Genomic DNA, 15,123 nt, shown 5'->3' with positions numbered 1-15,123 from the left:
TATAGGACTGTTTAGTTTTTTTGTCTCTCAAGCTTACTTCAATTCTTGCTTCAGAAACTATCAATTATGTAAAAGGACTGAAGTTTGCTATATGCACAAGTTTCTTTGATGATGGGCAGGCTACAGCCCCCTCAGAGGTTTAAGCCTCTCTGTAAATATTTTTATCTTTTTTAATAGAATAGTCTTTATCCAGAAAAAAAAAAAAAATTATGTAAAGCTTTACACAAGCAAAATAGTCATCAGCATCTTTTAAACTTTTTTGAGAATTTTTGGACAATTTTCCCTCGTTTTGTTATGTTAAAAACTTGGATAGAACAGCCACATCTCTTCCCTTTTCATTTAATAGGAAAAAGTAACCATTTCTGTTCAAAACGAAGAAACAATAAATTAATAAAAACAAAAAACAAAAACCTAATGGAACTTCATATCAATCATAGTAGAAAAAGTTTTTTTATAGTGTAACAATATAAATGATGAATGAAAAGCTGTAACTGAAACAAAAAGCAATAAAACACAAGTTCTAAAGAATATTTTCCCCGACTGTTTTATGCGGCGCACCATGGATTGATTTATTTTAAATCTTGATATCTAACTTCTTCTATCGGAGGCATATTACTGTAATCTCTGGTGGTTGCATGGAAACAGAGGTATTGATAAATAGAACCAGTCTCTGGGTGAACATCGAATACAGATGTTTACTGTTAACAGATTTCATTCTATCAAGATTGAAGCTTTCTGATTTATTGTTTCAAGGTAAAGGATTTATATTCTTGTTGCAAGTCTCAATCATGCCTTTGGAGGGCTTTCGAAAATTCTCATAACCAGGAGTTTCTTTGAGCATTTTGTCGGTAAAATCTGCAAATCTTTTTCCCAACTATTGGGTGTACATCCAGCGTTGGAAGTTTTCCTTTGGGTATATGTTCTGCATTTTAGCAACTTCTAAGCAGCTACACACTCTCCAAGACTTTGGAAATTGATTTAATGGCTAATCGCCACAACCACCGAAATCATGACTCCATTCAGTGATGTGAATGCCATTGATATGACAGAGAATGTAGGCTCTGGCTATGGGAAGGTGGGAAACTTATAGAAAATAATGGGAGCAGAATCATGAAAGGGATTTAAGCTACAAGAATATAAATGACGATAATGAATGCCAAATTGAAGAAGTAAAAAAGGGAAAATAGTTATCTAGAAGAGAAGAAAGTAACAGGAAGATGCTGGAAGAAGATAGGATTAAAGAACTGGAGGAGAAACTGTCGCATCTGGAGCTGGAGCAAAAACCAGGGTATGCAGCACTGAGAGACTCCGCATCCCAGCCAGTTTCAGTAGGTTCCTTTGTACAAGATCAAGCAGCTGCTATGGAAGAAGACACCATTCAAAAGATCTATTTTAAATCTTGATATCTAATTTCTTCTATTGGAGGTATATCGCTGTAAATAACGACTGGTTGAAGACATTAAGCAACTCTTCTAATACATTTGGATTAATGCAACTATTATAATATATTTGAATGGCCCCAGAGTAATGTGACAGGGAGCATGGTGAAAACACAACCAGCATTATCTTAGGTGTGTCCGGCTGTCAGCTCTAGAAAATGCAAGTCTGCATTCCCAAATTCTGGTGATACCAGAGACAATTTCCATGAAAACTGATTGCACAATTGTGAAAATAATATATGATGGAACTTATATGAATATCTACCATGGTCCATAGCATAACAAACACTTTTTGATTGTGTTTACTTTCAGAGAAAAAGGACAACATAGATGATAAACAAAAGGCAATAAATAAAGAATAGCCATATGTAAAAACACATCCCTGAGCAATAATTTAATAAATAAAAAATAACCATAGGTAAAAGTACACATCCCCGAACAATCAATAAAAAATAACCACAGGTAAAAATACAAATCCCCAGATAAGAGTCTAAGAAATAGTTTCGTTGAAACACTTAAACTCTCCCAATGCATTCCTCAGGTAAACTCTCGACTCAAGGGATAGATTACACTAGAGTCCAGATTACTCAATTCAAAATTAAATAGGTCAATAAATTCTAGTTGCAATATAATATTATCCAAACAAAATGCAAACCAAAACACATTCTGTACATAACAATTTACCTCATCAAAAAAATTATTTGGAATATAAATTATAGTAAACCAATAAGTTCAGCAACCTGTTTGAAAGAGGCAGCCGTTACTAACACATAATACCTCAAAACTGTCAACTTCATAAATACCAGACCTGCCTTAACATGCAGTACTTTTCATTTGAGATTCTCTCTACACATTTCTAAGGAGAGAAGCTTTAGAATTAGCATCAAAGAGAGTTTGTGATTACTTTGACTCTACTATCATCTCACTACGAAGGGGTGGCTTTTGCACGACCCTGGCCACGACTACCACCACCACCACCACCTCTTCCACCACCCCAGCCACTTCCACCTCCACCTCCACCTCCACCTTTTCTGCCACCCCAGCCACCTCCACCTCCACCTCCACCTCTACCTTTTCGGCCACCCCAGCCACCTCCACCTCCACCTCCACCTCTTCCACCACCCCAGCCACCTTGGTGGCCTTGTTTGGATTGTTTATGGTTCCTTCTATCATTTGAAGCAAAATTCCCCTTACCAGATACTTTCATATTTTCTGGCAAAGGAAGTAAGCTATCAACACACTTGCGATAACTGAAATCATCAACAGTCCCATCCTTCCTAACCAAACAGTAACACCGACTCTGCCACATTGGATGAACTTTAACCTGAAATGCTTCAACGCCGGGGCCAACTTTCTTGTCTGGTTCATGGTGACCCTTGATGAGCAAATCCAACAAGACCATGTGTTCATACTGCAAAAAGGAAGTTCCAGCATGAGCATCAGAATGTGTATGCGAGATAATCCAGTTCAAATGTTCTAATGAGTAAAAGAAATCAAGCACTCTTATACTACAAAAAGAGAAAGGAGCATCAAAACCACCATGCACAAAAATATGCAAGTCCTTTTGCAAAAATGAACCAGCAATACTGCAGTATAATCATTTCGGAAGCCAAACATTCCCAAAAAAATAAAAAATTCATCACTCTATTATTGGCAACATTCTTATGCTAGTACGCATTTAAAATAACGGATATTTGTGGGTAATGGGATCAGCGATACATTTTTCTCTGCAACCTAGCTTGTAGATCAAATTTGAAGAGAATCACTATATTGCAGAGGGTAACTTAATGAATATAACTTGTAAGTAGAGTCATCATTGTGTTTATCTACTTCACAAAATCTGCGACTGTTAATGTTTCAATTGTCAAAACTCAAAAGTTAAATTGAAGCAAAAGCAGTAATGCTATCGACACAGCACTCCAGTTAACCAATAAAATGTGTGATTTGGCTATGTACTAGACTTCCTACTGTCTATTGCCAAGTTGCAACTGTCTTCTGGTTTTGTTCAGCCAGAAAGAAGGTCTCCTATGAAGTCAAATTTAGTTGAGTGAAGCTCCTAAACTTTAGTATGGAAACTCCTCATAGAAGTATGAATTTCAATTCCCAGTTTGGATATTAAAATACTTGGTTACATCTCCCATCTAGCGACCCCAGCCTCAACATGTTCTAATTTATTGAAGTATCATCGTTGCCCAATAAATTTGGTTCCAAGAAAATATGACTAACTAATACAAGACTACAATGAACATTTACACCAAAGGGCTCAAATATCAACATCAAATCTCCAGGACAGAATGCTTAATAACTATGTTCTAATTTATTGAGGTATCATCGTTGCCCAATAAATTTTGTTCCAAGAAAATATGACTAACTAATACAAGACTACAACAAACATTTACACCAAAGGGCTCAAATATCAACATCAAATCTTAAGGACAGAATTCTTAATATCACATTTATTAATCACTGGTTTTAGGCATAAAGAAGGAAATTATTTTAATGTCCACAGACGACCAAATTAGGTCAATGGGACGCAAAAATACAGCAACCTGCTATGGCAGCAAGCAAGCCCAAAGCATCTCAAAAATTTAGAATCTGGTTGAATAAGAGAACCAAAACAAAATCACAGTAGTTAAACCCTATGCAATGATATATATACCAAACCTGTGTGAGTATATTGCATCACGGTAAAAGCATGAACAAGAATTGAAAATTTCCAGAATAAATTTGCCTCTGATGTAAAATACCAAACTGTCTATTAGCAAGAACAACAAAGAGGGCATCCCATCTCTATGTAAATACCAAACGGCATATTTAACAGTTAAAAGATTAACCTGAATGCACTTAGATAGCCCAGGTACACCCTAGAGCCTGGGGGGAAGAGGTTTCGTGTGTCTAACATTAATAAAATACAGTGGAAAAAAATTGACATATATATATATATATATAGGAGCCAAATATTCCATTTATTAATTACCATAACTTTAAAAAGGTCAACAAATTTAAAAGAAAAAGAACCAAAAAAAGACAGCGCTTAAATCCATCTTAACCCCTGAATCTTTACACAGACAGAGGTTTGCACCCAAATTTTCCCCATCCCACTTGGTGCTTAATAGATCAGGGGTTATGATATGGATGACTGATCCAAAACAGGTCAACAAATTTAAAAGAAAAAGAACCAAAAAAAGACAGCGCTTAAATCCATCTTAACCCCTGAATCTTTACACAGACAGAGGTTTGCACCCAGATTTTCCCCATCCTACTTGGTGCTTAATAGATCAGGGGTTATGATATAGATGACTGGTCCAAAACAAAGATAAGGTTTTCTGGTATCAAACAGCCTTAGCATGCTTCTATGGCACTGGGCTGGCTTCTGTAAGTGAATCAGTATCCTACTCCTAAAACATGAGAGCACAGAAGGCTCTCTCATCCTAAGTTGCAGTAAATGTGGGCAGAGGAGGTGTTTCCCTACGGAAACAAAACGGAAACGCAGAAACACGTACGGTACAACCCAGAAACGCATTTCCGGCCGTACTGGCACGTTTCTCGAGGAGGAAACGTGGCCAGTACGGCCGGAAACGCGTTTCTGGGCCATATAGCAGCGTTTCCCCACGCAGGGTGATTTTTTTTATTTTTTTATTTATTAAGAATGGGATGTGGATGCAGAAAGTCCTGATTTGGATCTCTCTCTTGCTGCCCTGAATATTGAGGTCGAGCCTGGAAGTGGAATTGGCCCATCATCTTTTTCAGCACCACCATCCACTGTTGAGCATTGTTCTGCTTCTATTTTTGATGAGGATTAGTCTTTTGTCTCTATAGTTCTTGCAGCATTATAGTCTTTTTTGTAGTTGCAACCTCATATATTAATATAAATAAACGCTGATTATGAGATTTGGATATATAATAAAGGTTGCTTTTGGATATTCCGATATTTTTATTTTCATTATGTGATCATTCATGAGTAAATGTGATGTAAATTTAATCATAATGTTTAAATGTAATAAATTATAATGTATCATGTATGCTTTATGATTGGATACATATATATTTAAATATTTTTAATATATATATTCGCGTTTCCCCATTTCCAAAATTTGGGGAGGTCACGTTTCGTACCCGTGCCTGTTTCGGAAACTCGTACCCGTTTCGTGCAACCTTGCTTATATATGAGCAGTTATAAATTCATATTGACATGAAATGAAGTTTTCAGTATTTTTCCCATCTTGGGAAAGTTCCTCGAAGTCTTCGTTGACGCAATAGCAAAGGCTCTGAGCATTATTGTGCATTATATAATGCATTATCTAATGAGACCACAGATGTGGCTAGGCTTTGCCTTGAAATGAATTAAATATTATAAGAGAACAACCAAAATTGTAGCCCTAAACTGAATATGATAAAGCTGTTCATAAATAGATAATGCATATACTGGCCTGGTATTTGGGATGATTTGATCCTTAGCCATCTGTCAGAGATAGTCAGTGGCCCTATTATTAAATTGTAGAAATGGTCAATGCCCTATTATGAAATTGTAAAGATTTCCTGTTCAAAACTTCAATCTTTTCTTGTACAAATAAAATTGGGATTAGGAGCTCCTTGGCTTTGCCAACTAATCAAGAGTCGGATTCTCCTTGCAATGATCTTCTTCCCAAGTTACAGGATTTTGTAACTGGGTGTCTTCAGATGGTTCTTCTTTGTTTGCTCAAGGCCCTGTCAACTGGGGTGTTCACCCCGCTCACTGCCCACCCAAGTTCTTTCTTTCTAGAGTTAACCTTTTGAAATCTATCTTAACGCTCTTTTGGAATGGATTGGAGGTGATCTTCAGTCTGCTAATTAATTCTTTTCACTTCTTTCAGATGGCCTGCCTTCATACAAATTATGCCTCTCTGAAGGCACCTGCGTTATCGAAGTCTAATTTTTTGTGGTCTATGATAATCTTATTTGGTAAATCTTACTTGTGTCCAATTCTATGTATATCCTGGCATATGTAAAAATGCCCATGTCCTCTTTTGACTTGGATCCGACTTGATATACTTGCTTACATTATTTTGAATTTCTTGGAAAATCCTCTTCTTCCCACAGGTAAAGTTGTAGGTTCTGCAATATCACCCACACTGGGGTTGAGAAGATAGTAGTGTGGGGTTGAGAAGATAATCATTGATGAATCTGCGAAACCATGGATTAGAGAAGAGCCTGGCACTGCCCCTTAATCATGGCTTTTATATGGTTTTCTGAGTTTAGAAAATAAGCAATACAAAATCCTATTGAATAGAAATTTACCATATATACTTCTGTCCAGTTTGAATCAATTCGCTTTGTGGAAGCTGCAGATGTTGGCTATAGCGCATTGAATCTGTATATCAGAACCTTTTTTATATGCATTCCTCTTTTGAAGGGATATATAAAGCAGGGGGTGCTGTCAGCTTTTGCTAGAATTAAACTGCCCTGAAACAGGATTTTCTTTTCTTAGGAGGTATTTGTTTTGGGATCAGCTTACAATATTTTTGAAAGAGGGAATGCAGAGGAGCACTCTTGCCCTGACATATAGCAACAGCGCCTGCCAATGGGAATCCAAAAGACTGCGCAGCATTCACTTTGGGGGTGTGAAGTCCAACAGGAGAAGCATTCCTCCTTGCCATAGATGCTGCCAGAATCCATTTGGATGAGAGCAAGGTTGCACGAAACGGGGAAACGGGTACGAGTTTCCAAAATGGGCAAGGTACGAAACACAACCTCCCCAAATTTTGGAAATGGGGAAACGCAAATATATATATATATATTAAAAATATTTAAATATATATATATGTCCAATCATAAAGCATACATGATACATTATAATTTATTACATTTAAACATTATGATTAAATTTACATCACATTTACTCATGAATGATCACATAATGAAAATAAAAATATCGGAATATCCAAAAGCAACCTTTATTATATATCCAAATCTCATAATCAGCCTTTATTTATATTAATATATGAGGCAGCAAGTACAAAAAAGACTATAAGGCTGCAAGAACTATAGAGACAAAAGACTAATCCTCATCATCATAATTCTCATCAAAAATAGAAGCAGAACAATTCTCAACAGTGGATGGTGGTGTTGAAAAAGATGATGGGCCAATTCCACTTCCAGGCTCGACCTCAATATTCAGGGCAGCAAGAGAGAGATCCAAATGATGACTTTCTGCATCCACATCCCATTCTTAATAATAAAAATTAAAAAAAAATCAACCTGCGTGGGGAAACACCGCCGTATGGCCCAGAAACGTGTTTCCGACCATACTGGCCACATTTCCTCCTCGAGAAACTTGCCAGTAAGGACAGATATGCGTTTCTGGGTCATACCGTACGCGTTTCCGTTCCGTTTCGTTTCCGTAGGAAAACACCTCCTCTGCCCACGTTTCCTGCAACTTAGTTTATAAGCTAGGTATAGTTTAATAAGTGCATAAGTAGGCTGCTGCTCACTTCTGCAGAGCAAACTGCCATAAATAATATATTATTATTACTATTATTATCTAATTTTAAGGTCAAAGCCAAGCCAAACACCAAATTGGTGTATGAGACCCCCTTGTTTGTGGGACAAGTGACCCACCTCTGCGTAGCCATTTGACTGCTAATTCTATGAAGGCATACATACTCTACCCCCCTCTGTTTTTGAACCTATGACCTCTTAGAAGGAAACACATGCTCTTAACCATTAGGCCCACACGCCATAAATAATAATATATTATTATTATTATCCAATTTTAAGGTCACAGGCAAGCAAGACATCAAATTGGAGTACGAGACCCCCTTGTTTGTGGGACAAGGGACCCACCTTCACATAGCAATTTGACTGTTAAGTCTACGAAGGCATACATACTCTACCCCCTCCGGTTTTGAACCTGTGACCTCTTAGAACGAAACACATGCTCTTAACCATTAGGCCCACTCTTAAACTTGCATATATATACAGCAAGTTGGAACAACTTTGTGCTGAGCATTAATTATGCCACGATTTGGCCTCATTATGATGAGGAAAACCTAGTTACCAGAACCACTGACTCTAACTTTAATCCAGATGTGTTATCAAACATCCCCATCTTAATTGAGAGAGTGCCTTAGTTTGCTTAAAAAAAAATTCACTTCTGCAGTAAGGTATTTTAGGTTGAGGTCTATCCTAAACATCAGCACTCCAATTTGGAAAAGAAAAAAAGCACTATAAATCTCTGTTACGAAACAATATGAAATCCAGCAGATAAGTGAATTCGTAGGAGAAACTATTCTCTTGGAATGAATTCTCGTGTTCCATCTCACTTGCATATTCTGAAAACTGACGCGGTAATGGTATTAGAGCATAAGTGACCCTGAGAGCCTGAAAAGAGGAAAAATCAAGTTTGATAAGAGGTGAAGACCTCTTGTGGACAGTATCAACCCCAGCAGAAGATTCATTTTCACTTCATGGAAGCCACTGCCCATCAGTGAAAGAAAAGCAAAGAAGAGGAACACACTTCATGTCTTTACATATGGTTGTAATAAACCAGAATAGATCCATCTTAATTCTGGATCTATCAGGCACCAAAAGGAATCCAAGAATTGAGATGAATCCACAGTTTGTTTATATGTGTCTGAATTATTTATTGTTATTAATATCTTCTTTTACTTTCAATAAACCTAAACAGATGAAAATAATAAGATACTTTTTTTGGCCACATAAGTGTTACAGAGAGGATGGGCACAGGACAGATATTACAATCTCTTCCATACTGGGCCGTGGAAAGCAACTCTCAACACAAAGACAATTCAATATTGTCATCCTAGATGCTTAGTGATTAAGGCCCAGGCTTCAATTCTACATTTAATTCCCAAAATTAACATTTGATTCATAACATTGACCTACAATGTTGGTGGAACCACTTCTCATAACCTGATATGATGTTGGTGAGACAACTTTTAATTTTCTCTTGTATCTCAGCAAATGCTCTACCATGATCCATCTCTTTAACAGACCATTTGCAGGTGCATATCCCAAGTTCTTCATCAAGGCATCCTAGTCTCCAGTGCCATGATTGGATTCTCTCCTGACAATCTTGCTTCAAGTTGTAACTTTCATGTACTTCTTCAAAGTCATCATGGCCTTCAGGAGGGTGCATCCACTGTGAGATAGCTAGTGAATTCCTTGAACCAACCAATCACTGGCAACATTCCACAACACGGGGCAGAATGGCTGAATCCAGTAGATCACATATCTGACCATTTGTTGTTCCACAAACATTACAGTGACATGCAAAATCCCCCTTCCATTTTCATCAAATGCCACCAATTTTTTTTAATATCTTGTACTTGTGCTCATTGTACCTACCATCTATGCAGTCTACCATCAAACAGGTTCTAGTCTATCAAATATTCAATCATTTTGGCATCTATTTTGCAACGTGATCACTTCTTGTAAAAAAAATCCCTAAGCATGTCCCCAAACAAAATTCTCACTGACATCAACAAACACATCTTTTTCTTATTCTCCATGAGACTTGTCCTCCATACTAGACTCAGATCTTCAAGGCCCTGGCCAAAGTTCAACTTAGAAAATTAATAAACAACATCTTCATCTTCAACTGCCTAACCATTTTCTTGTCATTCAACAACCCATGTAAACTTTATGTGAGGCAAAACAATTGTCTTGGGACTCCCACACCTCTCTGCCCCTTAATAGGACAAACCCATGTCCTTGGTTGTACAAAGTAAGCAAAAATAGGATATGATGTCATAGTTGATGAATCAACTTCCATCAATTTTATCAATAAATTATTTTATATAATCACGTTTCCTAAAAATATGTCTGTCTCCTTTGCTCTGTATGTGCTCTTGATAGCCAGTCTGACATTGCCTTCTAGCAAATAGTTGCACCAATTAGCTATATCACTCTGCGAACATGGAGGAGAGATATACATAAACATTTCAAATGCTTTGTTCCCATAAAGGTACTTAGCAATTTCTTACTTTTTTCCACAACCATGTGAATTCTACCACACAAGCAGCTCCTTAATTAAACTTCAGAGGTTCAGACCACAATCAGAATTAACTGGATTGAATAGCTACTTCATAGGACATCTCTTTTGCAATCAACTGGATCATAGGAAATTGTTTCTATGAACAATACACATTCAAAAGATTGATATGAGAAATGGTCATAAATTGTCACTTTTACAATCTACTCCACTTTTTTTTGCTATGGATATTGAACGCTTTACAATGACAATTATCACTAATCATGACCAGTGTTGAAAAACTCAATGAAGCCAGCAACTCAGCAAAGCCAGTGTAAGAGTTTGACTTGAACTCGGAAAAAAAATCAACAGAAAAATTGTTCAAATGAGGGTGCTCCTTTTCCCTATTGGCATTTATATTTTATCCCAGCTAGTTTTCCATTCACATACAGTGAACAACCTGCAAGTTACTCACGAGTTACAGTCTAACCAGTAAATATTTATGGATCTGAATCACTTCTGGCAAGTTTGACTCACTGCATAGAAAATTGTTTCTATGAACAATACACATTCAAAAGATTGATATTAGAAATGGTCATAAATTGTCACTTTTACAGTCTACTCCACATTTTTTGCTAAGAATATTGAACGCTTTACAATGACAATTATCACTAATCATGCCAGTGTTGAAAAACTCAATGAAGCCAGCAACTCAGAAAAGTCAGTGTAAGAGTTTGACTTGAACTCGGAAAAAAAATCAACAGATAAATTGTTCAAATGAGGGTGTTCCTTTTCCCTTTTGGCATTTATATTTTAACCCAGCCAGTTTTCCATTCACACGCAGTGAATAACCTGCAAGTTACTCACGAGTTACAGTCTAAGGCTCTAAGCAGTAAGTATTTATGGATCTGATTCACTTCTGGCAAGTTTGACTCACTGACAGAGACTTGTGACCAAATTAACTTGTCAGCATGGCCAAAAACAGTTTTGACCATATAGACCTCAGAAGACTCAGCAAATTTATCAACTATGATCGTAACTCTGTTATATCCCATCTTAACTATCAGTTGGCAGTGGAAGTATAATGTGGGAAATTCCCTCAAGTACATATTTCTGCAGGTTGCACTTCCAAAATAAGACGAAGGAAACAAGGAAATACAAAAACAACAGACAAGTTACTCACGAGTTACTCGTAAGTATTTGTAAATCTGACTCACTTCTGACAAGTTTGACTCATGAACAGAGATTTGGACCAAAATAGCTTGACTTGGCACGCAGTGTTGAAAATATCGGTATCGGCAAAATATCGGCGAGGGTCCAAAAAATATCTTATCGGCAATATCGGCGAAAATATCGGCAAATATCGGCAAGCATAAAAAATAATTTTTTCAAATTTTTAAATATAGCCGATATTTTGCCGATATTTTCAAAATATCGCGATATTTTCCGATATTTGCCGATATTTTGAAAATCGTGATATTTTCAAAACAGAAAATATCGCGATATTTTCTCGGCGATATATCGTTTTGCCGAAAATATCGCGATATTTCCGAATATCGCCGATATTATCAACAGTGCTTGGCAGCATGGCCAAAAACAATTTTGCCTATATAGACCTCAGGAAACTCAGCAAATTTTTCAGCTATGATTGTAACTCTGTAATCTCCCATATTAACTATAAGTTGGCAGTTGCAGTATAATATGGGAAATCCACTCAAGTAAGTATTTCTTCAGGTTGCACTTCCAAAATAAGATGAAGGAAACAAGGGAATATGAAAATTACAGACATATGCTACACACACATGTGCATGGTCAAATAAGGCAATAAATAAGCACGTCTTATATATGTTGAACATGTTATGTACAAAGGGTCAAGCCTCAAACTCTATAGAACAAGCACAGACCCGTGGTGACACTTCAAGTTAATGACCACCTCCTCCATCTTCAGTATGTCTCTGATACAAAGCTGTTATGGTTGGAGGAGGCAAGCAATTGACATAAATTGCTTGAATAACTTTGCCTGTCTCAACTATCACTAAATAGTGGTATTCTCAGTATCATTCATTTACTAAATTACAGAATCCCCACTAGCATAGCAGCCTGGATTTCCTGATTAAGGGATCTATTACTTGATACTAAAAGTAATGCAAGATTCATTTTCTTAACATGATATTTAATTTATTTCTCAAAGTTATCCACCATGTTCTTCAAGTTTACTATGGTTTGCTTAAAATAAGAGAGCCAAAAAGGCTTCCTTTTATGGCAACATCTGAGCCATATAGCATCTACATTAAATGTCATATGCATGATTATTTACCTAAGCAATCTGCATACAGTTGTATATGCATATCGTCAAGCTAGTTGTAGTTAAATTAAAGCACTTTCAGTGTCTGAAACTCAGATTCAAAAAAAAAAAACCACAAAACATGTAACCCCATTAGCGCAACCAAGAGTTATCGACCAAATTTGAGAACTGGTGAAAAATTGTTGCAACCTGGACACCCCATAGCTACTGCATGTTTCAACAGACGAGACCATGTACAAATACTGGATGAACTGGTTAAATTAAACCACTTTCGCTGCCTAGATCAAAACCCTCAGGAAACAGGTAGCCTCGTTAATGCAACAATAATGTTAATTACCGCCACAATCACGACTGGTTGATGCAAGCGGGTGGAAAACCCAACGACCTTGAATGGCCAAGTGCAAGCCCCAGATTAATTTGACAGAATGGATACCCAGAATCCCAGTATCTAAGCCGAAGGTAAATCCCAATTCATTAGCGAAAGGATCATCAGCAAGAAAGGACCATTTGAGAAAAACAGGGGGAAAACCTGTGACAAAGAATTAATTTTGGATGAATTTGACAGAATGGATAGAGCTCGATAGCGACTTCTGAAAGCCAAAGGTAAAGCCCAATTCGTTAACAAAGGGTCATTTACAAGAAAGGACCACTTACCAAAAAAAGAGACGGACAAACACAGTTTGTATGTAAGTTCCAATTATGCTTATATACACAAATACAAGTTTATAGTCTACTGATCAATAAACTCTCTCTTCCTTGCAAGATGATGATTACCCTTAAAATAAAACATTAAACTTATACAGAATAGTAAAAAGGAATACCTTATTGACACTGATATTAAGTGGCGACAAACACAGTTTGTATGTAAGTTCCAATTATGCTTATATACACAAATACAAGTTTATAGTCTACTGATCAATAAACTCTCTCTTCCTTGCAAGATGATGATTACCCTTAAAATAAAACATTAAACTTATACAGAATAGTAAAAAGGAATACCTTATTGACACTGACATTAAGTGGCCAGTGATGCAGAAACTTGTAGAAGTAGTCGAACATCTCCACGGAGGTGTTGAAGATCTTCGGACCAAGCTTCACAGGACCCACTTTCTTCTCCTCCTCTTTTTCAGCCTCGCCACCATCGCCGCCCTCGTTCGCTTGACCTGCATCGTCACCTTCTCCTCCTTTCTCCAGGCCATCATCCTTTTCTGCACCTTCTTTTTCTTCTCCGGGACCCACATCCGCCATTACAGCCTCCTCCTCTCCATTTTTCTCAGTGTCCAACCTAGCTTTCTTTGAGGGGCCATTGCCATCGCCGCCCTCGTTCGCATCGTCACCTTCTCCTCCTTTCTCCAGGCCATCATCCTTTTCTGCACCTTCCTTGTCTTCTCCGGGACCCACATCCGCCATTACAGCCTCCTCCTCTCCATTTTTCTGAGTGTCCAACCTAGCTTTCTTTGAGGGGCCATTGCCATCGCCACCCTCGTTCGCTTGACCAGCATCATCACCTTCTCCTCCTTTCTCCAGGCCATCATCCTTTTCTGCACCTTCTTTTTCTTCTCCGGGACCCACATCCGCCATTACAGCCTCCTCCTCTCCATTTTCCTCACTGTCCAACCTAGCTTTCTTTGAGGGGCCATTGCCATCCCCTTCGATGTGTTCTGCGTCTTCTTCTTTTTCTTCCCTGCTTCTCTTGGCCGTCTGTCCGCTGTCACCCTCTTCTGTAACAGTCTTCACATCTTCTGTTCCAATTCCAGGGGTTTCGGAGGGGGGAACAATGTTACTTTCCTCAGCATTTCCAGCAGTGTCAGAGGGAAGAACAATGTTACTTTCCTCAGCCATAGGGCCACCAAGATGCCTACCTTGAAGAGATCACTATCAGGAAAACCAACACAGAGCAACGTGAAAAAAAAAAAACACCAAACACAACCAGCTTTTGCTATGAATAGTCCTCAGCAATAGCAGAGTAGTATACTAAACCCTTAGGCTTAAGGTCACTATCAGGAAAACCAACAAAGAGCAGAGTGAAAAGATGAAAACACTAAACACAACCAGCTTTTGCTATGAATAGTCCTCAGCAATAACAGAGTAGCCTACTAAACCCTTAGGGTAGTCTACTAAACCCTTAGGCCTAAGGTCACTATCAGGAAAACCAACAAAGAGCAGCGTGAAAAGATGAAAACACTAAACGCAGCCAGTATGAATAGTTCTCAGCAATAACGGAGCAGTGTACTAAACCCTTCCGCTTAAAAAACCCTCACCAACATCTAGCTTCTACAAAATTAATAAATGAGAATCCAAAGGTGTGTAATTACCGGCCCGCATTTTACGGACCTGGGCATCAAACTTCCGATCGCGTACCCGCATTTCGCGTAGCAGTGACGAATTAGTAGGCTTTTATTATTCTA

The 15,123-nt window shown here is 37.8% G+C and overlaps 1 protein-coding gene across 1 annotated transcript; it reads right to left on the bottom strand.

The window, feature by feature from the left end:
- Nucleotides 1-2,118: 2,118 nt before the first annotated feature.
- On the bottom strand, nt 2,119-15,123 carry LOC149166132 (uncharacterized). The gene is made up of 2 exons (XM_089432468.1): nt 13,715-15,123; nt 2,119-2,850 (listed from the first exon to the last, which is right to left on the bottom strand). Exons 1-2 carry the CDS (start codon nt 14,555-14,557, stop codon nt 2,365-2,367), a joined length of 1,329 nt encoding a protein of 442 aa, XP_089288594.1. The 5' UTR covers nt 14,558-15,123; the 3' UTR covers nt 2,119-2,364.

Source organism: Pinus tabuliformis, chromosome 5_1 (genome assembly GCF_031772625.1).
Source record: "Pinus tabuliformis cultivar Carrire ecotype Pingquan chromosome 5_1, CPIR1, whole genome shotgun sequence".
NCBI lineage: Eukaryota > Viridiplantae > Streptophyta > Pinopsida > Pinales > Pinaceae > Pinus > Pinus tabuliformis.
Note: the sequence above shows the minus strand (reverse complement) of the source record. Positions and strands in the feature narration are given on the sequence as shown.